The 27,195-nt window shown below is 42.9% G+C and overlaps 2 protein-coding genes across 9 annotated transcripts; one reads left to right on the forward strand and one right to left on the reverse strand.

The window, feature by feature from the left end:
• Positions 1-2,793: 2,793 nt before the first annotated feature.
• LOC115680258 (flavonoid 3',5'-methyltransferase-like) lies at positions 2,794-26,025 on the forward strand. Of its 8 annotated transcripts, none has more exons than XM_056312305.1 (5): positions 2,794-2,849; positions 3,362-3,447; positions 4,622-4,766; positions 24,739-24,870; positions 25,626-26,025. In XM_056312305.1, the coding sequence occupies exons 1-5, from the start codon at positions 2,799-2,801 to the stop codon at positions 25,917-25,919; spliced, it is 708 nt and encodes a 235-aa protein (XP_056168280.1). In that variant the 5' UTR covers positions 2,794-2,798; the 3' UTR covers positions 25,920-26,025. The 8 variants fall into 8 exon arrangements, with proteins under 8 accessions (XP_056168280.1, XP_056168276.1, XP_056168279.1 ...); XM_056312301.1 differs by lacking the exons at positions 24,739-24,870; positions 25,626-26,025 and adding exons at positions 4,877-5,008; positions 5,335-5,818; XM_056312304.1 differs by lacking the exons at positions 3,362-3,447; positions 4,622-4,766 and adding exons at positions 14,143-14,228; positions 14,354-14,498 and having other exon boundaries at positions 2,797-2,849.
• On the reverse strand, positions 6,087-8,534 carry LOC115680261 (60S ribosomal protein L17-2-like). The gene is made up of 7 exons (XM_030604053.2): positions 8,412-8,534; positions 8,276-8,312; positions 8,113-8,153; positions 6,839-7,069; positions 6,652-6,754; positions 6,503-6,570; positions 6,087-6,414 (listed from the first exon to the last, which is right to left on the reverse strand). Exons 1-7 carry the CDS (start codon positions 8,412-8,414, stop codon positions 6,367-6,369), a joined length of 531 nt encoding a protein of 176 aa, XP_030459913.1. The 5' UTR covers positions 8,415-8,534; the 3' UTR covers positions 6,087-6,366.
• Positions 26,026-27,195: the final 1,170 nt, after the last annotated feature.

The raw sequence follows: 27,195 nt of genomic DNA on the forward strand, positions 1-27,195 counted from the left end.
CTTAGAAATTTTACTGTATGTAGAGGGTGCTTCTTTTACACGAAGCTCGGGAGATAACTCTACGAATATAATCGCCTCTTACCACATTATAATCCTCTCTCTTCCCAGATTACAAGACGACCCTCACATAGAATCTCAATCAAAGAATAAACAGTTTTACACAAGTAAAAGCTAGAGAGTATAATCAATAGAGCGAATAGAAGTTCTGAATTTCTGCCACCTTTGTTCTTTTTAAATAGGCGTCCAATCTTCAAACTATCAACTGGAACCTTTTCATTTTTTAGAGTCTAAGGAGCCGCTGGACCAGCATCTTTGGCCGATAGACCTACTTTAGGTGTGATTAGCGTGCAGCCTCTGGACGAAGCAGAAGTATTCTAAAAATAGGGCTAGCTTTTTGCTTCTAACATGCTTTCACAAAAATGTAGAAATTGATATGATGTTCTCTAGGTTTCTTTTTGCGAATTCCAGAGCTTGAAAGTGGTTATTAAACGTCCAATTGAATTCCAATCAAATTCGAAAAAGGTCTGGGTCTTCTTTATCTAGGATTGGAGAAGCACGAATCATGTGCTCTACTATGTCTGAAGCAGAAACTGCTTCTGCGTGATTTGACTGTTCACCTTGTACAGACCGGTCCCTCCTAGCACATGGAAGTCTTTTGGTTCTACAAATATCTTCACCTTCTAGTGGTCCATCCAAGCCTTAACCAACCCCCGTTCTACGGCTCGTTCACCTTTTACACAGGTCCATCTAGGTTTAGACATCCTTCACGTCCAATATCTCGTAAACCTTCCGTAGAAGTAGAGCACTAATATAGCCTTCAGACATTCCTGTTCTAGTCTCCATCTGCATATTGCTCTCTGCATCCTATAAACCGGTTCTACACAACCAATGCATATAATAGGAGCCTTTGATTGTTTTGTCACCCTCAAAACATCATAAGGGATTTTCCCAACTAAGTATACTATCGTGACGATTTTTTTTTAAAAAAAAATTTCAGGACTCTTGATGAAATTGTCTCTATCGTTTTTTCGAGCAATGACTTTAAATTCGTGTTCGAAGAGTGCGTGAGGAAAGTGTGGTCTTACATTTCAAGGACAACCATAAACAAAATCACACGTAGAATTTCCTTTTCAGGACCGAGTCGCACCGTGGCAACCTTGTTCCATAGAAGTGAAACAAGAGAGCCCACGTCTTCGTCTCCTCTCTTTGTTGGATGGAAGTGGGAACAAGAAGCCCCCCTGCGCTTTAAGGGCAGAAGCGTAACGCCACTCGGATCGAGCATTCGGCTCCTGCCTTCGGAGATTCAATCATTGCTGCATAATTATTAGGGGTGATCGGTTCCCGATCCGGTTCAATCCAACCCAAGAACCGGGAATCGGACTGGGAGGATCGATTCCCAGTTTCTAGGACCGGGGACCAGACCGGCTAATCCTGGGACCATAAATCGGACCGGACCGATGGTTGGGTTCGGTTTGGTCCGGTTTCAATGGGACCAGTCATTTATTGGTAAAGGCGAAAGGGAATTGAGGAAATTAAATTAGGCTTTCTATTTTTTTCAAAAATTTTAAAAAGTAAATAAATTTATATATGGAAAAATTAGAAATATATATATATTTATATATATATATCCGGTTGGTCCGGTTCCCACTTTAGAATCGGGAACCGGACTGCTCGGACTGCTCGGAAACCGATTCCACTTTTAGGAACCGGGAACCGGACCGATATTCCCGAGAACCGGACCAAATTGGTCGGTCCAGTCTGGTTCGATCCTGATTCGGGCAGTCCATCTTGGTCACCCCTAATAATTACACCAACTTTTAACCAGCTGATGCACGTAGGCTTTGACCAGTGGTTGCGAGTGCTTACGATTCCTATATGGAGGTTAGATTAGAATCGCTGGCCTTGAGGTGTAGAGTCTCGTTAGACGTAGGGTCTGTTTGGTTCAGCTTTGGGAAGGGGCTTTCGGCCTCGAAAGCCTCTTCCCAAAATGCTAAACCGTTTGGTTCAGCTTTCATGCTAGCATTGGCCAAATGCTAGCATTTGGAATGCTACTGTTCACGTCTCTTTTTTATTTTTTTTGAAGCTGTTCATCTTCTTCACCAGGCATCCGGCGAGGGCGGCCGACGAGGGTGGCCGGCGAGGGAGAAGGGCCGACGAGGTCACCTGGGGTCGGGCGATCGCCCAGGCGACGTCGTCGCTGGGGTCGTTCGACCCAGGCCGTCGCCGCCTGGGGTCGCTCTACCCAGCGGCGACGGCGCTTGGTCGCACGATACCCAGCGACGGCCGCCGGAGGTCGCACGACCGCCCAGCGCCGCCAACTGGGTCACGCGACCGCCCGGGCGCCACCGGCCCGGGTCGCGCGACCTAGGCGACCTCGGTGGCCAGTCGCCGAGGTCGTGCGACCTCAGCGCCGTCGCCGGGTCGTGCGACCTCAGCGGCCGTCGCCCGGGTCGTGCGACCCCCGCCGAGGGTCGCCGGCCTCGGGCGATCCGCCGAGCGGCGCGATCGGCTCGCCCGGGGTCGCCCGGACCTCGGGCGACGGCCGCCGGCGCGGATCTATCTCGCGCGGCGGCCGGCTCCGGCGATGGGTAGGTTAGTTTTTTTTTTAATAAATAAGATAATTCTCAAAGTCCATTTGTAAAAAAAATTCACCAAACACTATATTTTGGCAAAAGTAGCTTTACAAAATATTTTTATCAAACACCATTTGCATTTTCCCAATGGGCTTTCACCCAAAGGTATTTGCATTTCCCCAAGTAGCATTTTCAAAGTTGAACCAAACAGGTCTGGAATCTGACATGGGAGGCTCGAAGAAGTGCGAGATCCTGGCAAGTGAAGCTCTCTCAAAGGTTTGGGTTACCATCTCAGCATCGCGTGTCTTCTTACCATCGGTTCTTTGATTCAGCTAATTTAAGATTGCGCATGAGACTTCGGCCTAAGTCTAAAGCGTGAAAATATGTTTTTGGGTGGAGTAGGTCATCGCTGGACAATTTTACAGTAGTTGCAAAACTCCTCTCGAGATTGCCATCAGAGGCTCTTTCTTCATGGTGCACGTTCTTAAAGATATAAAGCACATTTCGTGTCATTTTTTCATATTTTAAGTTTTTGGAGGAAACGAATATGCACCGATTTATAGTTAGTATAAGATTGGGTGCAAAAAAAGAGATAACATTCCGTGATAAGAAGGTGAAATAGTGCAAGTTTATACGAGTTAATCGGTGAAAATTGTAGAGGTAACTAAACTAACTCGAAGTTACATTATCATTCAAATTTGCAAAGGAAATTGAGATCTCTCTCTCTCTCTCTCTCTCCCTAAGTGAGAGGATTATGTGGATTTTTGTGTGGTGTGTTGATGTTGCAGTACATACTGGAAACAAATGCATATCCGAGAGAGCTCGAGCAGCTGAAAGAACTCAGAGAGGCCACCGTTCAGAAGTACCAAATCCGGTAATTACTTGGATTTATAATAGTTATTTATTCTCACCAGCCAGATAGCTTCTGATGAAATTATAGCATTAGGCTTCTAATCTACCCGTGTGTTTTACCTAACGGAAGATTCAGTTTTTATTTTTTATTTTTCATTTTAATCTTTGTTATCGAACCGAAGATTTCCAGTTTCCGACAAGGTGTTGTAGTCATTGTTTAACGTCGTCGGCTAATGTGATATATAATACCCACCAACATGTCGCCTATGATTGCGTTGGAATTCATGTCGGGAAAATTACCAAAAAAGTCATAAATTTATTATAATTGTGTCAATTCAGTTCTAAATCTTTTTTTTAATTGAGTCATAAACATTTTGCATTTGTGCAAATTCAGTCCATCATATGAATTTTGGCCTGAAATTATTGATATGGATGCCGGCCATCCTACGTGGCGTGGCCAGCTCTAACGTTGACATTTTTAAATAATATTTTAACAAATTTTCAATTTCTTTTTCTTTTTCTTTCTCTTTCTTTTCTTTTTTTTCCCTTCTTCCTTTAGCCGGTGAGCGGACCTCGGTGACCGGCTAGAGGCGAGAGACCTTGCTGGCCATTGGTGAGGGAAAGCCTCTCCCAACCACTGGCAGCGGCTACGAGGGCGAGCGTCTCTCGGCCACTGGCGAGGCTTTCCATTGCCTCTAACCGGTTGTCGAGGTTCGGCCACCAGCTAGAGGAAGTAGGGAAGAAAAAAAGAAAGACAAAAAAATCCAAAAATTATTAAAATATTATTTAAAAATGTCCAATGAACACCGCCCACATCATGTAGGACGGTTGGCGTTTATGTCAGCGATTTCTGGTCAAAATTTGTCGGATGGACGAAATTGGCACAAATGCAAAAGGTTTAGGACTCAATTAGAAAAAAAAAAGGTTTATGACTTAATTGGTACAATTGCAATAGATTTAGAACTTTTTTTGTAATTCTCTCAATTCGTGTCAAAGTCACAAATTTAAAAGGGTGTATTAGATCTTCCAAAGAGGCACGTCATTCATTTCGTGTTGCATATCTTCATGGCACGTCGGTTGAGGACGTGACGCGCGACGCCCCATATGTAACATACATTGCACATAAGCACAAGCTCATTGATTGGTGTCGAATTCTGAATAATCAAATCGAACTGGTTTGCTAATGTTTCCTGCAGGAGTATAATGAATGTGCCGGCTGATGAGGGGCAGCTAATCTCCATGATGTTGAAGCTCATGAATGCGAAGAAGACGATCGAGATCGGAGTCTTCACCGGCTATTCTCTCCTCACCACCGCGCTTGCACTTCCGGCCGACGGCAAGGTAATAAAATGACAATTCCAATTGAGTTTGACTCTATAAGTATTTTAATTTGTTTTTATTGCGATGGAAATTGGTTTTGTAATGAAACGAGTTAATCTCTCCTTATGCAGATAATAGCGATAGATCGGGACAAGGAGGCCTACGAAACGGGCTTGCCATTTATTCGCAAAGCCGGAGTGGACCATAAGATCAACTTCATCCAATCGGATGCCTTCTTAGTTCTCAACGACCTCGTCGCAGACGTAAGGGCATGCGTGTCAAATATCTATCTCGAATCTGTAATCTTTGACGAAAATTTGAAGTTTGATAACGTGGTCCTAAATTATTTGGAAATGTTGTCGGTCCCAAGTAACAATAATTGATTGATCTAGTACTATTGGATGAATGATGATAGCAAGTGGGGAAACCACCCGATTTGATGGGATAGTTGTCGGTCAATAATAGCATACCTTTTAATTTATAACAAAACAAAGACAAGTAGGTGAAAAATAAAATATTGTGAACGTATTATTAGCTACCTAACTCAAAAATAATAATATGAATAGTTTGTGCATGTAATTGTACGTAGGGCCAAGAAGAGGGGACCTATGATTTTGCTTTTGTGGATTGCAAGAAGGACGACTACATCAAATACCACGAGCTAGTGCTCAAGCTGGTGAAGGTCGGAGGAGTGATCGGGTACGACGACACTCTGTGGTTCGGTGCGGTCGCGTTCTCTGAAGACGATGAGATGGTGGACCGCCTGAGGGTCGGGAGAGGCCACCTCAGGGAGTTCAATAGCTTCTTGGCAAACGATCCGCGCATCGAGTGCTGTCTTCTTACCGTCGGAGATGGCCTCACGCTCTGCAGGCGCCTCTATTAGAAGCCGCCTTCGCATTGTGCCGGTCCGATCCGATTCCCATGGAAAACGGTCCGAAAATAGGAGGCCACGAGGGAGAATTTCATACCTGATTTGTTCCCGAGAGTTACTTGGGAAGTAGCAAAAAGTTCCACTGTATTTGTAATCGACCGACTTTTCAATTATGTGAGAATAAATCCCGAGGATGTCCAAACTTTATTCCACGCATCATCACCCGAAAATCGAAACATATCTCATGGTCGTGGTATTGATACGATGATACTAATTAACCAATGTAAAAAAAACATTGAATAGAAATCAAGAGACGCCTCATTGCCTGTGGAGGCAAAATGCAATATCTACTTTACACTTCGGGAATTGCCGGATTAACATGTGAGCGCCAGTTTTCGTAACTACCTTCTTCGACGATCAAAGGGTATCGATGTGCGAGCGCAAAGTAAATTCCATGTGTCGATGATTAGTGAAGAAAACAGCGATGCTGATTTTGATTTGAGGAAACAATTTAGTTTGGAGGACCCTGAACACATACATAGCTCGCTGGACTGTCCTGACCAAGAACCCGGAAAATATTCAATCGAGCAAGCCCTGAGGACTAAGACATACTACGTATGGGGAAAAAAGAGTACCTCTCGTACCAAAAGGTGACGACAAATCTCCTGAATACTACCATGGCAAATAGTTCAAATGAAAAAACGAGGTCCGTCTATCGAAAGAGTTTTCCTGAGAGGAAGAACTGCCGCCTCAAGCTTGCGACTTCTTAGATTTGCTGGTTGCCAACTGAGTCTCCGGCTGCAAGACCAACATTGCATCTAAGAAAATGACTAGACAGGGCAACTTATGCCGTTGGCATAGTAAAAGATGGAACCACAGACTCTACCTCTTTCCTCACGGGTTCTTCCTTTTCTGACAAAATCAACTCGATGTGGCAAGGAGATGACATGTACGCTGTCAAAAATGAAACGAGATAACATTAGCAATAGTAGAATGAAGACGACAGTGACAAGGGCACAACGTCTGATAACATACGGTTGATTCTTCCGTGAGCCCTGTAGGTGCGGCGCCTTTGCTTCTGAGCCTGGTTCACCTGGATATGAGATACATAGAGCGCATCGACGTCCAAACCCTTCACCTGATGCAAAATTAGACGGGTTCTATTAGTATAGCAGAACAAATAAAACCCCAATCATGAGGACGAAAGTTTGTGACGACATACTTCGGCGTTACTCTCGGCATTCTTCAACAAATCAAGAATGAATCTAGCTGATTTCACCGGCCACCGCCCTTGCCCATTAGAGTGCCTGTTTTTCGCCTGAGCAGTCCTTCCGACACCGCGGCAAAATCGTCGGAACGGTATTGCTTGTTTGTGCACCAGCACATCCTCCAGGTACCTCTTCGCTTTGGCCAAAGACAGCTTTCTTATTGCAAAGGCCGTCTCTCGTGTGTTCTGAAAAATAATAAAATTCACAAAAACATATTCAATACTAGTGCAGCACTAAGGCATAACTTGCTTGAGTGTGAAGCTACCAAAAGATGGATTTCATAGGTGATAACAGAAGAATTTAAGTTAATTAAGCAACTTCAACTCAACTCAAGAATGTTGCAAATTCTGGTGGCAGCGAACCTTCGTACAATCACTGGATGCTAGATTAGAAATACTCATACGAGACTCGAGAGCCACCTCTCTGTAAACCCTTCACTCTCTCATGTGCACGGAAAGCCACATTGCGCAATTACATGACTAATTAGATCAATACATCTCTGTGTCCAGAGTTAAATTCATTAAGCTACCAAAAGATCGATTTTATAGATGTTAAAAAAAAATTTGAATTCATTAAGCAAGTCAACTCAAGTCACTCAGCTCAGCTCAAGAATGTTGGAAAATTCCCTAGTGGCGGCTAGCCTTTGAACAATCACTGGATGCTCACACGAGGCTCAAGAGACACCTCCTATTGAGGCAAATGAAAGAACTCTACGCACTACCCTTCGCTCTCTCGTGTGCACGGAAAGTCACACTGCGCACTTACAGGACTAATTAAATCATTACATCTGTGTGTGCCGAGTTGAATTCATTGAGCTGCCAAAAGATGGGTTCTATAAGTGTTAACGGCACGCACGTAGGCAGTCAAATTCCCTGGCGACCGCGGCTAAGATTTGGACAATAGCCGGAGGAAAAAGTAGAATTCCTCGCACTAGACTCAAGAGACAGCCGCGTTGCCTATGTAGGCAAAATGAAAGATCTCCTTATACGCCCTTCCCTACATCCCTAAATCAGATAAATCCATCCACGCGTTCCATGTGCCATCAAATACTGAATCTTTATCGCTAAAATAGCTACAGAGAGTCACTCAAAAGTTAGCCCCTGTTTCCACTTGAATTTTGAAGGCTTCCCCACAGATTCTCCACGCAAGAGTAATGCAATTGTAACGAAACATCTACCGACAATAACAGATAAATCGCCATGAAAAAAGCACTGCACAAAAATGTTACCTTGAAATGAACCCTGAGATCAGAGCCCCTAGCCTTGCAAGCTGCGGAAACATGTTCGGGGACATCGTTAGATCCAAGACATTATCTGATAAACGACCATACAACACCGGACAAAATCTGAACTTCTACGAGCTGAAAAAGAAGATATCGAGCTGAAGCTTACACTTGGTGGGGTTGTCGGGCTCTCTGGAGTACTTCACCTGCGGGGGGTATCAAACGGGCAACAAACAATTCGCTCAGAAAGGATCATTCGCGAGATGAATTCTCAAAGGAAGAAGAAGGGGTCGAACGCAACCAACCATGGTGGGTGTCTGATGCGCGTGCCCTGACGAAAGTGCTCTTCTTGCTTCGTGAGCTTCCGCTGCTGCAGAGCGGCCTAGAGGAGGTTCGATTCTGCCTCAAAGACAAAAGAGGAAGAAGAAGAGGAGAAATCTTTGCCAGAGATGAAACCCTAGTTTCAAAGGGCCTTTTTTGGAAATTGGGCTAGGTTTAATCTCTTTCTTTAAATGGGCTTAATGGCCCAAACGTTAGGGCTTTGGTGGAGAAGCTATTCAGATTAAGGGTGATCGGATTTTAGAATGAATCGGTTACCTGCTGAAATCGAAATGGGAAAGGCAGCACTTGATCTTGGACTATACACCGGTCAATTCTAGGGTTGGTTTGGGAACCGATGATTTCTTAGGGTGCACATGGAATGCATTCCAGAATAAAAATTACATTCAGGAATGCATTCGGAAAGTCGTTTGTTAAAAAATTTAGAATACGTTAAGGGCGATTTTGCGTGCGGAATAAAAATGCGTTTGTTAAAAATACTCTTGCAGAATACGTTTGATTCCGGAATGCATTTTTGATTCGAAATGAGTTTTGGCGAAAAAGAAGAAGGCTACTTTTTGTAGGCTTGCGATTCGGAATACATTCTCCTATTTTCTCACAATTTTTTTTTTTCAAAAAATGCATAAAAATTGAAAAATTCATAAAAATTTCCAGAAAATAAAAAAAGTCGATTTCGGGAAAATATGAAATTTGGTGAATTTTTTTAAAAAATAAAAAAATCAAAATTTCAAAAGCTTACTTAGAATGACACAGAATATCGTATGCACCCACTTTGAGTGAAATTTAAATTTTTTAGGTGCCAAAAAAAAATAAAAAATAAAAAAATTCAAAACTTCATGAAAATGGCCAGAATCACTTGTGTGTGCACTTTGAGTGAAATTTAAATTTTTTAGGTGCTTAAAAAAATTTAAAAAATCAAAAATTTCAAAACTTTCTGAATGGCTTATAATACATGTGGCCACCCACTTTGAGTAAAATTTAAATTTTTAGGTGCAAAAAAATCAACAAATCAAGCAGTTACATTCAAAATCGATTCTTCCTAAAGCGAGGAATTCGTGTTTTACCAAATGATTTCTCATCCAAAATCAATTTCAAGCAAGAATTCGGAAATCAATTACGGCAGAATTTGATTTACGAAGCGGAATGGTTACCATTCGCAATACTTCTTCTTCTTCTTCTTTTTTTTTTGATTTCTTCTATTATCTACAATTGAGAGTTTCCCAATATTAAGGTTGTGTTCGTTTTGCGGAAAAATATTTTTCGGAAAATATTTTCCGCGTTTTCAGAGTGTTCGGTGTCACGCCCATTACCCCACGAAGCTGAGCATCCACCTTCGGTCGATAAATTGCGACGTCCGGGAAGAGTCGCCGACCCCACATACAGAGATCAAGCACAAGCGGAAGTATAAAATAAACAAACCCGAGACAATTACAATATGAGCCAAGGATAGCTAGTCCAATAAACAAGATTCAACGCGGAAAATATGTACATACTTATATTACTATTTTAAAACTCTTTTCTGGTGTTCACGACAACCAAAAGGAAACACTGACAGTCATGGAATAACCCAAACAGTCACTTCTACGTTACCTGGCTCCATTCCCAGCAGGAGTGCATGCTCGACGGCTTATTTTGGATAAAAGGCGGTATTCCCAAAAAGAGGTGATGCCCTCGACATTCTGTTGGGGGTGCAAATGTTTCGGTTTACACCCGTGAGACGAATCTCAATGAGTTCAACCCCTAAACCTAGCTAGGCTAGCATGCAATCTCGGCCAGGAAACAAACATTTAAAATCATAACACAACCATAATCATACAATTCTCGACCTGCCGGGTTAGACAGGTTCAACATCGAAATTGGTCATTACATTCGGGCGAAAAATGTTTTCGTGGGAAAACATTTTTCCTTCCCCCCCCCAAATCCTTCATTGTTTTGAGGAAAATGATTTCCTCTTTTCACAAAGAGGAAATCATTTTCCTCAAAGTGAAGGCAAAATTGCCCATTGGAGGAAAATATTTTCCGTGGGAGAGGAAGTTGATCGCCGGTCACCACTGTTGGCCGCCCGCCGCCGCCGGTCGCGCGGCCGCCACCGCCGCGGTCGCCGGTGAAAATATTTTCCGAAACTTTTTCATATTGATCGCCGAACACCGGAAAATTATATTAAGAAGTCATTTTCCGGAAAATGACTTCCGGGAAAATATTTTCCAAAGGAGAATATTTTCCGCCAAACGAACGAGGCTAAAAAAGAAAAAAGTAACTTACTAATTAGAGGTTGCTTCAAAATAAAAAAAAAATTAAGAAATTTTGGTTGGTCCAGGCAGTCAGTCGGTCTAGTTCCTTTCATGGAACCGAGAACCAAATCAACCCCCAAGAACCACCCAAAACCAACTAGTTCGGTTCCTAGGTTGGCCCGAGACTAATGTACATATTCAGATCCATGATTCAAGCATAATGTAATGAGTTTATTGTAGAAGAAGCTTTGCAATTCTTAACATGAGTTTTCGTGTCTTTTTCAATAGCAACCAACTTAAAAAGGGGACAGCGCGATTATCTATGTCCCCACTCTTGCGTGCTCGAGGAGGCATGTGGTATAACTTACCAATCAACGAAGCAATGTGAGATTAATTGCACGGGGGGCAATAGAGGTTAAGGTAACATCACTTCATCACCGACACCCATTAGAGGTGTCAAAATGGGTCATGTGCCCAATTCTTTGCTCACATATTCAAGATTATTTTATATATGGGTATTTAAACATTTAAAGGACGGAGTGTAAGTGGGTCTAAAATATTCTAGCTCTATGTGATTGGGGTCTTTAATGGGTTTCCACGAGACCCAAATCCGACCCACTTAATTGTAGGGTTCATCAACGAAAACAACGCAGCGGAATACAGAACCCTAGACAGGATCCATGTGTATATTGAAATCGAGACGGAAGTTCGATACGTACCTTTTGCAAATCGAAGATAAATCGGCAACCGATTGTGTCTGGATTAGCGCCCCAAGTATTGCGCCTCTACCGATATCCACACACACGAACGGAATTCTCCAACGATCCACGTGCTAGCGAAAGATCTTGAAGTTCCTTTTTCTTGAACGCCTTTTGATTTTCGATACTCTATCGAAAAAACCCTAGACAGAGAACGATTCTCTATCTATTTATACACCTCATTATCTAGCGGAATTAAAAGAAGTGGGCGGCTATTTGGGCCCGCCAAACCGTCCACCTTCAATCGTACGTTTAATCGTTATCTCATAACGCGCACGACCGCATAGATAATTTAAATAGGATAATAAATTAAAATCTACTTCTTAAGTAGATCAAGGCGCATAGACAATATTAAGTCCGTTCGCTATTGTGTGTGACCCTGCAGGTTCACTAAACATTAGCAAAGTGTGCCCAAAACTCTTTTTGGCCCACAAGTCATAAGCGGTCTCTAGCAACACATTATGACTACCTAAGTATAGTGAAGATCGGTTTTCCGACACAACCTAATCCACAACTAATATTAGAGTATCAACCTTGATTGATTCTTAGGGCAGACCACTAACATTAATAACAAAGGCACCAACCGGCAGTCACCAAATGGCCTACGGTATCCGACGGCGAGTGACCGAGTGAGGCCCACATGAGCTGACACGCTTGTTTCGTAATTGTCCCTCCACGTAACATTCGAGAGCTTGGGCGAATCTCTTGATGCGACGTAGTTTTTGGAGGTCCAGCTGTGTGCAAGCTCACGGCCTAACATTTCACAGCTACTTGGGCTTTTGAAATCTGTAACAATTGCATTACGGGCATCAAATGTTTTTCTTAATGTGCTCGATTCTACACGAACTCTTCTTTATACTATGCTGTTGCGAGGAGATTGGTTCTTTCTTCTCCCTCGTGGGGACAATAAATGTATCCGTCGTTCAAACGGACCCTAGAGACGGACATTCGGAAGAACTAAGGAATGGTGGGTATTCCTTCAACTCGAAAAAGTAACCATGTGATACATGTAGACCAAGCCCGTGATCAAAGATTGAGATGGGTTTGATTTACATTAACCGTAGACCGTGCAATAACTTATTTGATAGCTCGTGGGTTTGACATTTCATGGTTCAAATAAGTATTTAAAGGAGAGCCCGGGGAAGCTTCGATTTGTCTACTTGTCGTTTCGATCGTGTCTCGACATAGGATGACTTCGGCTCTATTTCTATTAGGGCCTTGGTGGGACGGCAATGACGGGTTCGCTCAAAATGAACAGTAATTATGACTCCGACTAAACATTCTGTTGAAGCCATGGAACTCCTATGATAGCACTCAAAGGCAGTCGCCCAATGCTATTCACCCTTCCTATTTTTATCTTGGTTAAAATGATACATGGAGTTTGATGGTTGATCGAGGATGGTTGTATTTCGGCCTTTTCATGAGGTTTGCCTAAGATGGGAAAAGGAAAAACGAAGCGCCATGTAGACTTTCCATTCACAAAAAACAGACGGATATCACGAAAATTCCTCAATTGCATTTTTAGTACCAAGTTTCAGAAGACTCGAGTACACTATCTCGACAATTTCTTTAACAATTTTGCAGGAATGTCGATGAAATTGTCCCTATATTCTTTCGACCAAATGACTTCAGATTCACGTCGGAACAGTGCACGATCGTGCATTCTGCTCACGCCTTCGGAGGTTCTATCATTACTTGCATAATTACACTAACAGACAGGAGAGCTTTCTGAATTTCTACCAAGAAGAGAGAGAGACGGAGGGTTTGACCGGTGAATGCACGTGCGAACAACCAATCACGAGGGGGCACGAGAGCCAACCCCCGGTCTCTCTCGACATCCTCACCGTTCCTTTCCTATTTAAAAGGTCACCATCTCTGGCCTTGTGGAGTAGCAGAGTCCAAATAGTCACGTCGTACACGGGCGGCTCGGGCAACATGAAGATCCTCGCAAGCGAAGCTCTCTCGAAGGTATGGTGTTAACCAGGGGTGTAAATGGTTCAAGTTCGATTCGATTTTCTTGAAGAATCGAACCGAACTAAACCGTTAGGGGTGCACTATTGAACTAAATCGAATCTCGCTCGAACCAAATATGAATCGAACTGAAAAATCGGTTCGGTTCGGTTCGGTTCGGATTGGTTTTCAGTTTTCTCTTCCGTTTTTTTTTTTTGTTGCTTTTTATTCATTGAAATTGATTTGAAACTTCGACCCACGAACCTTAACCAAGGCCGCACATCATCAATTGGTACTCCCTGTCTCCTTTTTTGGCGTGGAAGTTGACTTTTTTCAGCAGCGCTCTTTGTTTGTCTTGTCGAACTGGGTGTTGTCGAGAGCGGATGGGGAGAGGAAAGAGAGTTGCGGGATGGGTTCCGCTCGCCGTCTTGGAGTTGGCCGCGAGCTTCCTCGAGCGAGCGAGGTCGTACGGAGACCAGCCCTTGGCCAGGATCACCATTCACGCGACGTTAAGATATAATATTTGTTTCATGTCGCGTTCTAAACAATTTAAACTTTTAGAGAGAAGAATAATGCACTCGATTATAAGTTTGATACGAGATCGAGCGCAGACGAAGAGAGGATATCCTGCGATCGACGAAATAGCCCGACTCTATCCGAATTAACCTGTGAAACATATAGAGGTGACTAGCTATCTCGAAACAAATGCATATCTCGAGGTTGATCTTTTTCGTGGTGTGTTCTTGTTGGAATTACAGTACATATTGGAAACAAATGCATATCCGAGGGAGCACGAGCAGCTGAAAGAACTCAGAGAGGCCACTGTTCAGAAGTACCAATACTGGTAAATTACTCGGTATCATAATGTCGATTCCGAGATCACATCGTATTTCATGTACGATAGCGATCTCCGAGAATGATAAATCACGGAACGATTTAATCGGACACATTTGCTACATTTTGCTGCAGGGGTTTGATGAACGTGCCGGCTGACGAGGGGCAGCTAATCTCCATGATTTTGAAGCTCATGAATGCGAAGAAGACGATCGAGATCGGCGTCTTCACCGGCTATTCTCTCCTCACCACCGCGCTTGCACTTCCGGACGACGGCAAGGTAATCATCAGTAATTCCGTTTGATTCTTCACATTGTAAGCATCTTAACTTCTTCTTTTACTGTGATGAAATTCGTTTCGTAATTGAACGAGTTGTCTCCTTATTGCGTAGATAATAGCCATTGATCCGGATAAGGAGGCTTATGAGACTGGCCTGCCGTTCATGAAGAAAGCCGGAGTCGACCACAAGATCAACTTCATCCATTCGGATGCTTTCTCGGTTCTGGACAACCTTATCGCAAATGTAAGTACATGTGTGTCTCATATTGTCTAGGGTTGATATAAAAAAAAAAAAAAAATTCAAACCCGCATCTATAACACATTCGCCCAAAATTAATTTCTGTCTCACAAAAAATCTCAAATCAGAACCCCCACGACATATTTACGTCAAACTAATTTTCTTCTCACAAAAAATCCTAGACCGATAACCCTGACGCAAACTACCCTCTCTTAAGATGCATATATTTCGATCCACGACAGGATACTATGGAAGGTCGATTTGAGCCAAAAGTATCGATTTGATTGTTGCGAGATGAAAATTAATTTGAGAACAAATGTGTCGCAAAAGTACGAGTTTGATATTTTCAATGGTATTAATCCTGTTACGTAAAATATACAGTTTTTTTTTTTTCAGAAAATGATGAAGTTTGTTCGTTTTGGTCTTAAATTATCGCTATCCGATACGGTTCATAGGAAATCGTGCTATAGAAACTCGAGGTGGTCAGAGAGCTTATTCAATGTCGTCGGTCCATGCATAAAAAATTGATTGATGTAGGTACCATTCGATGATTGATAATAAGTGAGACCACAAAACTCAATAGGATAGATGAAGATCAATAATAGCATATCATGCAATTTATAACAGAAGAACAAGCAGATGAAAAGAGAAAAAAACTTGTGCATGTAATTGTACGTAGGGCGAAGAAGAGAAGGCCTTTGATTTCGCTTTTGTGGACGCCAACAAGGAGGACTACATCAAGTATCACGAGATCCTGCTCAAGCTGGTGAAGGTCGGAGGAGTGATCGGGTACGACAACACGCTGTGGTCCGGCGCGGTCGCGCTCTCGGAAGACGACGAGATGGCGGAGTACCTTAGGGTCGGGCGAGGCCACCTCAGGGAGCTGAACAGCTTCCTGGCGAGCGATCCGCGGGTCGAGTGCTGTCTTATTTCCGTCGGAGACGGCCTCACGCTCTGTAGGCGCCTCTACTAGGATCCCCCTTTCGAAGTTCTGTTCGACGCGCCGGGAAATTCATGCGCGGTTTGTTCCCAAGAGCTGCTTGAGCAGTAGCAAAAAAAACCAGACTTCATTTGTAATTGGCCAATTTCCAGTGGCGGGAGAATAAATCTCAAGATTGTTTAAACTTTATACCATGGGTCATCACTTTGATATCAAAATATACTTCGTAGTACGATAATGCTAATCAACCAATATAAATTTCTATTAACCAAGACTCTATTTGTTTCGGTTGAAATGATTTTCTAGAGAAAGGTTTTCGGATTTTCTGGTGTTTGGCCCAAGGAAATCGAGTTGTGAAAATATTTTTTAAAAAACAGGGGAAAGTTAGTCTCGCTTTCTGAAAAAAAGGGAAATCATTTCCTTCAGCTGACGCGGTGTGCGCTTATTTGCTGATATCCAATGAGATCTTGACATGTGGATAGTGATCTGGAAATTAAAAAAATTTCTCTTTTTCCTCCTTCCATCTTCAACCTCCGCTCCGCTTTGGCTATCTCCACCGCCCAAGCCGCCGCCGCCGCCGCCAACGCCACCATCCTTAAGCCACCGCCCCAACGTGGCCACCACGGTCCGCGGCAAAGCTGTTGAGCTCATTGCCGGAAGCCATGGACGAGCCAAGACTCGAGATGCAGAGCAGCGTCGGCCATGGACGGCCTCTCGTCCACATATCTGAGCGCCCACTTTCTCTGTCGTCCCAGCCGCTGAGCGGCAGATATAGAGATGCAGAGCAGTGGGCTCGCGGCCAAGGCTCCAGATCTGGAGCCATGGCCGTGAGCGACGCCCGACCTCGCATCCACCCTCTCCGTCGTCCCGGAGGCTGAGCGACAGATTTGGAGACGTCGACCCCCGCGCCTCCCCCTCCGTTGTCAGCTCATGAGATGATGGTTAACTTCTCTTTCATGGAAATAATAGATCACTTTGGATTGGAAAGTAATAATGTGAAAGTGGATGCAAACCCATCATGTCTTGCTGTTTTTTTTTAATTCATTCTCGTGTGGCTGACGCTTGAACCCAAAATTCTCCCAGTTTCCCTTGTCGTTTATTGAAAATTCTGTGCTGTTGCTGCTGCTGATGATGATGATGGCCTCTCTTCCTTCTTCAAGCTAGTCTCATTCTGTGTTTTCTTGTTGGAAATCGCAAAAGATTTTCCAGATCTCAAGGAGACTCTTCGTGACCTAAGTTCATCTTGATACTTGGAATCTAGAAAGTTGTTACCTAGGAGGTTATGTCTTTCAAGATAGCTTTTAATGTTATGAATTTAGACGTATCTGTTCATGTGACTAGAGTAAACGTAGAGTCGTGTGTTAATCCTATATATATGTGCGTCTTGTAATCTTTTTTATATACAAGTGAATACAATAGTATTTCAAATTTTGTTCTAACATTTGGTATCAGAGCCAGTTGGCTAAGTTTTGAAAGATCTCGAGTCAGATGGCTTCTGTGAGTAGTGCCGAGAATGTCCAACCTCAACTCCCAAGGTTTGATGGGAAGAATTTTGAGCATTGGAAGATCCAGATGGAGGTGCTGTTCGGATTCCAGGAGCTGACTGAGATTATCGAAGAAGGATTCGTCGAGCCAGAAGCAGCGGCAGATTCGACAACGGAGGAGCAGAGGACGATAAAAGAAAATCGTAAGAAAGATGGTAAGGCTCTCTTTTACATCTTTCAAGCGATAGATTCGTCAATCTTTGAAAAAGTGGCGAATTCGAAGACGGCGAAGGAAGCATGGGATACTCTCATCAAAATTTACAAAGGCGTTGAGAAGGTCCAGAAGGTTCGGCTTCAGACTCTTCGTCGACAATACGAGCTCCTTCAGATGGAAAAGTCGGAGTCCATTTCTGACTATTTCTCACGCGTATTGGCTCTTGTCAATCAAATGAAGGCCAGTGGTGAGACTTTTGGTGATCAACAGATCGTCGAGAAGATTCTTCGGACTCTAACATTGCAGTTCGAATATATTGTGACTTCCATTGAAGAATCCCGTGATCTCTCAGTTTTGACCGTGGATGAGTTGATTGGCTCTCTACAAATGCACGAGCAACGACTCAAGGAGAAGTCCAAGACGGTGGAGGAGGCTCTACAAAGCCAGTGGTGTTACCCGATGAAAAGACAAATCTTTCTACTCAAAAGAAAGATAAAAGGCGGCAGGAGAAGCAACCTCGACAACAAACAGATAAGTCCCATATTCAGTGTTTTAATTGTAAAAAGTATGGGCATTATAAATCTGAGTGTCGAAGCAAAAGGATTGGTGGTCAAAATTTCATGCTAAAGTAGCAAGTTCTGTCGATAGATTTGTTGAAAGCAATGATGAGCATGGTAATGCTCTTTTATTCACGTGTAATGCTTCAGTGGAGAACCAGAAGAATGTTTGGTGCTTAGACACCGGATGCAGTAATCACATGTGTAGCGAGAAGGAGTTATTCTCGAATTTCGATGACACCTTTCGTTCGGAGGTGAGGTTCGGGAATAATGCAAAATTTCCTATCACGGGAAAGGGGAGCATTAAAATCAAAACAAAAGATGGGTCGGTTCAAAACATTTCCGACGTTCATTATGTTCCCGGTCTTCGAGAGAATCTCTTGAGCATGGGACAGTTGTCCGAGCGAGGCTATCACATGATCATCAAGGATGAGGTTTGCACGATTCATGATGGCAAAGGAGGATTGATTGCAAAGGTAAAAATGGCCCGAAATCGCCTTTTTCCTTTGTATATTAATTATGCTACGTCATGTTTTATTGCCTCAGTGCAAGATTCTTCATGGCTTTGGCACAAGCGGTTCGGATATGTGAATTTCGACAGCTTGAAGCTGTTGTGTCGAAAGAAGATGGTGTGAGGTTTGTCCGAAATTTCTTCTCCAAAGGAGATATGTGAACCATGCGTCATTGGGAAGAAGTCCAGAGAAAGCTTTCTTTCAGGAAAATCATGGAGAGCGTCGAAGCCATTGGAGTTAGTTCACTCCGATCTCTGCGGACCGCTTGGTGAATCGTCGAATCGCGGATACAGGTATTTTGTTACCTTTATTGACGACTTTAGCAGAAAAACACGGGTTTATTTCTTGAAGCAGAAATCCGACACCATCGATACTTTCAAGGAGTTCAAAGCCTATGTCGAAAACCAAAGTGGGCACAAAATTCGGATTCTCCGAACTGATCGTGGCACAGAATATTTGGTTGGTGACGACTTCTTCAAGCAATGCGGCATCAAGCATCAATTGACAGCACGATATACTCCTCAACAGAACGGAGTAGCGGAGAGAAAAAAACCGCACTATTATCGAAATGGTATGTACTATGCTTTGTTCTAAACATTTGCCAAAGCATTTTTGGGCGGAGGCGGTTGCTTGTACTGTTTACTTGTTGAACAGATGTCCCACTAAAGGTCTTGAGTTCAAGACACCGACGGAGGTGTGGAGTGGTCGAATCCCTTCAGTTCAGCATCTTCGTGTGTTTGGGTGTATTGCTTATGCCCATGTGCCAAATGAGCTTCGTAAGAAGCTTGATGAGAAGAGCGAGAAGTGCATCTTCCTCGGTTACAGTAATGAAACCAAGGGTTATCGGTTGTATAATCCGGTAACGAAAAAGGTGGTAATCAGTCGAGATGTTACCTTCAACGAGGAAGGTGAGTGGACTTGGAACACGGAAGAAAAGAAGCAGTTTCGCTTTGTCCTAGATGAGGAGGAGACGGTTCAGCCCGATTCATATAGTCAATCTGAACCAGTAGCGGCTTCGGTGGAACCAGGTTCGATAGCAGATTCGATAGTAGAGACTTCGACAGCAGTTACTTCATCGAATTCTGTTGAAAATCCTATCGAAAATCTTGCTGAAAGTTCTTCACGTCCACGGTGAGAACGAGTTTTACCGGCTCGTTTGAAGGATTGTGTTTTGTCCAATGATGATGATCCCTCTGATGAAGAAATTATCAATTTTGCTCTCTTTGCAGATTGTGATCCGACAAAGTTTCAGGAGGCTTCCTAAGATAATGGTTGGGTTCGCGCGATGAATGATGAGATCCACGCGATTGAGAAAAATGATACGTGGGAGCTCACATCTCTCCCGGAAGGTAAAAAGTCCATCGGTGTGAAATGGATCTATAAGACCAAGTACAAGCCTAATGGTGATGTTGATCGGTTGAAGGCTCGTCTCGTAGTCAAGGGTTACAAACAAAAACCCAGGATTGACTATTTTGAGGTATTTGCTCCAGTTGCTAGAATGGAGACCATTCGTATGATCTTTGCCTTGGTTGCTCAGAAACATTGGAAAATACACCAGATGGATGTCAAGTCCACATTTCTCAATGGCGTACTTGCGGAGGAAGTGTATGTGGATCAACCTGAAGGTTATGTCAAGAAAGGACAAGAGGGCTTTGTCTACAAATTGAAGAAAGCTCTTTACGGCCTTAAGCAAGCACCGCGAGCGTGGTATACCAGAATTGACTCTTATTTTCTAAATCATGGTTTTACTCAATGTCCTTATGAGCATACTTTATATGTTAAGAATGGCTTGAATGGTGAGATGCTCATTACTTGCTTATATGTCGATGATCTCATATTTACTGGAGATTGTCAAGAGATGATTTGTGATTTCAGGGAGGCTATGACTCATGAGTTTGAGATGGTAGACATGGGTCTGATGTATTATTTTCTCAGCTTAGAAGTTACACAATCGGAGGATGGTATTTTTATTTGTCAACAAAAGTATGCCAAAGATATTCTTGAGCGTTTCAAGATGGCTACTTGTAAACCAATCAGCACTCCCATGGAAGAAAGGTTGAAGTTGACAAAAGACGGAAGTGGTTCCGAAATTGATCCCACGTATATCAAGGGGCTAGTTGGAAGTCTGAGATATTTGACTTCTACTAGGCCAGATCTCGTTTTTAGTGTTGGGATGGTAAGCAGATTTATGGAGCGCCCTAGACAATCACACTTTCAGGCAGCGAAAAGAATTCTGGGATACATTAAAGGTACTGTGAATGATGGTGTATTCTACACTGCTTCTGATAATTTTCAGCTTGTGGGATATACAGACAGTGATTGGGGAGGTGATATTGAAGAAAGAAAGAGTACTTCCGGGTATGTTTTCTCTTTAGGAAATGGAATTTTTTCTTGGGCTTCAAAGAAGCAGCGGGTGGTTGCTTTGTCTAGTGCTGAAGCGGAATACATAGCAGCAGCTTATTGTGCTACTCAAGCAATTTGGCTGCGTTCGATGCTCGCTGAGTTACAGCATAAGCAGGAGCATTCGACGGTGATTTATTGTGATAACAAGTCAGCAATTGCCCTTGCAAAGAATCCAGTCTTCCATGGAAGAAGCAAGCACATTGATATAAAATACCACTTCATTCGAGATCTGGTGAAGTCCGAGGAGATTGTGCTGCAGTATTGCAAGTCGGTAGACCAAGTGGCTGACATGTTTACTAAGCCGTTGAAGATAGATTCTTTCCTTAAACTTAAGAGAATGATCGGCATGGTCAAGATGAACTCGGCTTAAGGGAGGCTGTTGGAAATCGCAAAGGATTTTTCAGATCTCAAGGAAACTCTTCGTAACCCAAGTTCATCTTGATATTTGGAATCTAGAAAGTTGTTATCTAGGAAGTTATGCCTTTCAAGATAGCCTTTAATGTTATGAATCTAGACGTGTCTGTTCATGTGACTAGAGTAAACGTAGAGTCGTGTGTTAATCCTATATATATGTGCGTCTTGTAATCTTTTTTATATACAAGTGAATACAATAGTATTTCAAATTTTGTTCTAACATTTCTTCTTGCTAATCGCTTGGACCACAGAAGAACAGACTTTGCTTATAATGGGCCCATAAGTAAAATCAAAGTACTATATATATGTGTATGTATTCATGCATATATCATGTCCTCCTGTTGCTTTGATTCTAGTGTTGTCATGGAGAATATTTTTTTATTCTGGTTATTTGTCATGCTCATTAGTAGAGGAGAAGTAATTGAATGCAGCCATGACACATGTGAACCGAGCAAGTATAAGCTCTTGCATAAAGCAAGTCCGGCAAAAGATTTACCGAATTCGACGGTCCATACCCATTTGAGTACATATATGTAACTTTCATATATGCTCTAATTTTCGCATCACTGTGAGAAAACCTTATATCTTAAATGTTATTTTCTTTTTTGTTCTCTCTCTTTTCGAACCCCCTCCTAAAAAATTGACAATCTAGATTCCATGGGCGAGCTTGTGAAAGGTTTTTCTCGCCTATTCATCAAGTCAAGGATCTGTTTGATCTATGTTCAGACTGCAGGAAGAAATGCGTTAGTCTATCATTTCCTCGTGGATTGATCTGCTGGGGAAAAGAACAAGAACAAAGGTTTCAAGCAGACAGGCAGATAAGAACACACATGATTTCCTGGAGAGAGAGAACCATACGAAGATGGGTCGATACCAAAAGTCCAAACCTGCAAAAGAGCATTATGGCACTTAGGACTTGAAAAGGTTAAAAAAACACACAAAAATTTGCAGACCATGTGCAGTCAGGGAGAGAGGGATGGTGCGGTCAAGGATAAAATGGTTGAAACATGGATTGGAGTTTTATGTGGAGGTAAAGGCACTTGTGGAATCTTTCGCCAGTGATTTTCAATTATGGGGCGCACACTCATATAATTCGTACTAATCATTCTTTTTTGAAAAGCCTACATTCCTTATTCACACCCTTAGATTGATAAATACATACTTTGAAGAGTATCGTACACACGTTTCATGTATTAATTATCGAACTTTGTGGGTTTTCAAATTGCCAACCATCTATGCTTTTACCAGGGACATTACCAAAAAAAATCGTAAACTTATTGCACTTATACCAATTCAGTCATAAATTTTTCAACTTTGTCAATTTAGTCCTAAAATTTTTAATAATTTGACAATTTAGTTCTTCCGGCCAATTTTAACTGGAAATTGCTGACGTGAACGCTGGTAATCTTACGTGGTACAACCGGTGCTAACCTGAATAATTTTTTCAATATTATATTCTTTTTTTGAATTTTTTATATTTTATTTGAGTCACACTTTTTCCACTCCCACAGTAACTAAAACACTATATATCACAATGTTTTGACAATATTAACCTTTGTAGGTCCCATTGTCCTCGTTTTTCCTTCTCTCCCTTCCCTCTTAATTCTAATCATGGTTCAAGTCTTGGTGGCATCTATAAAAAAAAATAGAAAAGGAACACTCTTTTGCCTCTGTCACTTGTCATCCAGGCCACGTCGCACTCATCAGTTTTTGAATCTTTTTTGAATCTTTAACTCCGGCACCGCCGGTGGCCATGGTGGAACGAGGCGTGGGGCTCATCGTCGTGAGGATGGAAGAGGAAGAAAAGAGAAATCTAGGTGGATTTGGGGGATTTTTAATTTATGTTTTTGATTCCATGGGTCAATTCATAATTGGTTAATAATAAATAAGCGCACGCCACGTCATCCGTTGACGTGGTGCTTACAACTCACTGAATATTTCCTCGCTACTACTAACGACCATTCGCTACCATGCCATGCTAGCTCTTACCTACTGAATAATCACACCGACGACGGAAGAGCTTTTCATTCCGTGGGTTTACGTAAGTGAAAACAGACAGGTCAAGAAGAAAGAGGCCTTGACCGGTGGATACACGTCAGAACAAGCGTACTGTGCTGTTCCCTTGTTGCCCACGTGTTTATCTCTTTCTTTTGCTGGGACGTTGGTGGGCACAAGTCTTTATTGATTCCAATTCGAAAGTTGGAAACTCTGGCCTCGTGGAACAGAGCAGTAGAGAGTAACAGGCACATCAGGCATGGGAGGCTCGGAAAGGAAGATCCTCGCAAGCGAAGCCCTCCTAAAGGTTTGGTTTTACTGTATCAGCATCGCGTGTTTAACTATCGATTACTCGATCATCTGCTTCGCGCTAAGTTAAAAGGGTACGCGTATGTTCTCTCTAGTGGGTTCTTTTTGTAACATTTTCGCGAGTTTAGTTAGGTCTACTAACCGTGCAAGGCGAGATCTCGAGAAAAGTCCGCCGGAAAAGAGATGCCGTTAAGAAGAACTAACTCTTCAAGATATTTGCATGGAGCGGAAATATATTGTTGTATTACGTTGTGTGCATGAACATCCAGCTGGTTAAAATTCGCCGAAGATACTAGCGACATCGATATTTGGAAACAATGATGCTGGTGTTTATATGGTGTGTTGATGTTGCAATGCGTATCCGAGAGAGCACGAGCAGCTGAAAGAACTCAGAGAGGCCACTGTTCAGAAGTACCAGTACTGGTAAGTTACTTGGATTCATAACAGTTATCCGCTCTCATCAGCCAAATAGCTTCTTCTAATCTACCAGTGCGTTTTACTTCACGCAAAATTCAGTAAAATTTTTAAACTCTGTCTTAATCTTCATTATCGCACTAGAAATTTTTAATTTCTAACAAGATGTTAAGTCACTGTATAACGCCATCGGCTTTTACAATATATAATACCCACCAACATGTCACCTATTAATGTAACGGAATTCATTTCAAAGTCACAAAATTAAAAGGGTGTATAGATCTTTCAAAACGACATGTTATTCTTTTTATGTTGCAAATCTGCGCTGCACGTCTGTTGATGATGTGTGATGCGCGAAGCCCCGCATGTAAAATGCATTGCACATAAGCATAAGCTCATCTAGCGGGGCGTGCGATGTTTGCAAAACATCTTTCCGTTGGAATAACGATGGCCGTGAATGGTAAATTACGAATAGTTTAATCGATTAGCTTTGCTTATAACTGCTGCAGGAGTTTGATGAATGTGCCGGCTGACGAGGGGCAACTGATCTCCATGATTTTGAAGCTCGTGAATGCGAAAAGGACGATAGAGATCGGAGTCTTCACTGGCTATTCTCTCCTCACCACCGCGCTTGCACTTCCGGCCGACGGCAAGGTGATAAATGACAATTCCACTTAATCTTCACATTGTAAGCATCTTAGTTTCTCTTACTGTGACGAAATTTGTTCCATAATTGAACAAGTTATCTCCTTATTGTGTAGATATTGGCGATGGATCCGGATAGGGAGGCCTATGAAACGGGCCTGCCATTTATCAAGAAAGCCGGAGTCGACCATAAGATCAACTTCATCCATTCAGATGCTTTCTTGGTTCTAAACGACCTCATCGAAAATGTAAGTACATGCTTGTCCAATACTATCTATAGGTTAATATCACCATAACTCTTAAATTGGTATCCACGACACATTCATTCCAAATTAATTTCAGTCTTACAAAAAATCTCAAATTGAAAACACTATGACACATTTAACCCCAAACTAATTTTCGTCTTAAAAAGTTTCCAAACCGGTACTCCTGATCCAAACCACCCTCCCTTCAAATACATACATGTCGACACACGTATTTGCGGTCATGATATATTAGACAGAATACTAACGGAAGGTGGATTTTAGTCTGGGGTACCGGTCTGGTTTTTTTATTTTATTTTGCGAGATGAAAATTAATTCGGGGTAAAATGCTTCATGGAAGCACAAATTTGAGATTTTTAATGGTGCAAACCCTACTATGTAAAATATAGATTTTTTTTGGAAAATTTGAAGTTTGTTCACTTGGTCTTAAATTATTACTATTCGACATATGGTGCATAGTAAATCATGTTGTAGAAACTGGAGGTGATCAGCGGGCTCATGTAACGTTGTCAGTCCGGGCATAGATGATAAATACTTGGTCGATGTAGTACCATTCAATTATTGATAACGAGGCCGCCTATGTCGATAGAATAGTTGACGATCAGTAATAGCGTACCGTGTAATTTACAACAGAGAAAAATTGTGAACGTATCGGACATTTGACTATCCGTCGGAGCAGTGACGTCCTCGCTTGATCTACTTAACTCGACAAAGAAACTTGTGGATATAATTGTACGTAGGGTGAAGAAGCGGGGGCCTTTGATTTTGCCTTTGTGGACGCCAACAAGGAGGACTACATCAAGTACCACGAGATCCTGCTCAAGCTGGTGAAGGTCGGAGGAGTGATCGGGTACGATAACACCCTGTGGTTCGGGGCGGTCGCGCTCTCTGAAGACGACGAGATGGCGGAGTATCTGAGGGTCAGGAGGGGCTGCCTCAGGGAGCTGAATAGCTTCCTGGCAAACGATCCGCGCGTCGAGTGCTGTCTTCTTTCCGTCGGAGACGGCCTCACGCTCTGTAGGCGGCTCTACTAGGATCCCCCCTCCGAAGGTCTATTTGATGCTCCGAGAATTTCATGCCTGATTAGTTCTCGAGAGTTGCTTGGGCAGTAGCAAAAACCAGACTTTATTTGTAATTGGCCTATGTTCAATGCTGGGACAATAACTTTAGAGACTATCTAAACTTATACCATGCTCTGTAGGCTATGTTTGTTTCCGTCATAATGTTTTCCAAGAAAAGGTTTTCGGGATTTTCCGGTCTTTGGCGTGAGGAAAACAAACTGGTCAAAGAAAATGTTTTCGGTCAACGGAAAATGTTTTCTTTAAATTAGGGGAAAATGACTTTCGCTTTCTGACGAAACGGAAACATCATTTTCTTTAACTCGTCTCTCACGCAGTCCTAGAGCATTCTCCTCTCCTCGTTCCTTGTCGCCGCACGCCTTCCCCATCCTTCTCTCCGCCTTCTTGCTCATGTCTCTCCGACTCCACAGCTCCTCCTCCTCCTCCGGTATCGCCTCCAATTCCATCACCTCTTCCTCCGACGCATCCGGTCCATCAAAAGTTTCGGGACTAAACCGGCGCAACCGGTCCATCGCTGCCAGGTGCTCGACGATCTGATCAAAGACCCTCTATTGCTCCAGCAAGGCGATTGCCACTCTAGGTCACCTCCAGCTCGCTCCCCGGCGCTTGGATCTCCTACCTCACTTGCTTCTCCCCCCATCTTTCAGGCCTCTCTCCTCCGCTGCGTCACCTTCGGCTTCCCTTTCTCCCTCGCCTTCCTGCTCCGCCACTGCCTAAAGCCCATCTACTTCTTCGTTAAAATGGAGCAGCCCAATCGCCTCCCGATCCTCGCTCTCTCACTTCAGGTTGCCAAGAGCTCGAACCACTTCTTTGTCCGGGGGCTCGAGGGCTTTCCTAATTTGTGTCGCGGCTCTCTCCCTTGGTTTCCTGTTCACTTTGCTCTCCACATGACCCCTTCCTCTTTTCTTTGGCATCCTTTTGTTTCCCTGGCGTCTCATTTCCATATACACACATTACACAGTCCGCAGGTTTTAGCAAACGGCCGGTCCTTCCTCTTAGATAATTTGTGAGGAGTAAGAAAAGCTAGAGGTTTGAGTGGGCTCTGACTGACTGCTGTGGAAACCATAAGTTGCCCCGAAAATCATGTCCCTACTTGCAATTGCAGGTTCATTCTGTCAAAATTTTGTAGCCCGTGAGATCTGCCTACTTCACGATCAAAAAAAGAAAAAGAAAAGAACTGCCTATTCTATATGCTTTCTAATAGATGGTGTTTTTATTGGCGCCGTAGCCT

This window comes from Syzygium oleosum, unplaced genomic scaffold, assembly GCF_021117445.2.
Source record: "Syzygium oleosum isolate NSW1041296 unplaced genomic scaffold, Sole_v2.1 Sole_v2.06, whole genome shotgun sequence".
Lineage (NCBI taxonomy): Eukaryota > Viridiplantae > Streptophyta > Magnoliopsida > Myrtales > Myrtaceae > Syzygium > Syzygium oleosum.

Bases quoted from the DNA above. Each gene is read 5' to 3' on its own strand.
- LOC115680261 (XM_030604053.2), bottom strand. The intron at 7,070-8,112 runs GTAACATTTTTG...ATTATTTTTCAG, and splicing joins ATCTCAGGGTTCATTTCAAG to AACACACGAGAGACGGCCTT. The intron at 6,755-6,838 runs GTATGTCGTCAC...ATTTTGCATCAG, and splicing joins ATGCCGAGAGTAACGCCGAA to GTGAAGGGTTTGGACGTCGA.
- LOC115680258 (XM_056312305.1), top strand. From the start codon at position 2,799: ATGGGAGGCTCGAAGAAGTGCGAGATCCTGGCAAGTGAAGCTCTCTCA. The intron at 2,850-3,361 runs GTTTGGGTTACC...TTGATGTTGCAG, and splicing joins CAAGTGAAGCTCTCTCAAAG to TACATACTGGAAACAAATGC. The intron at 3,448-4,621 runs GTAATTACTTGG...TGTTTCCTGCAG, and splicing joins GTTCAGAAGTACCAAATCCG to GAGTATAATGAATGTGCCGG.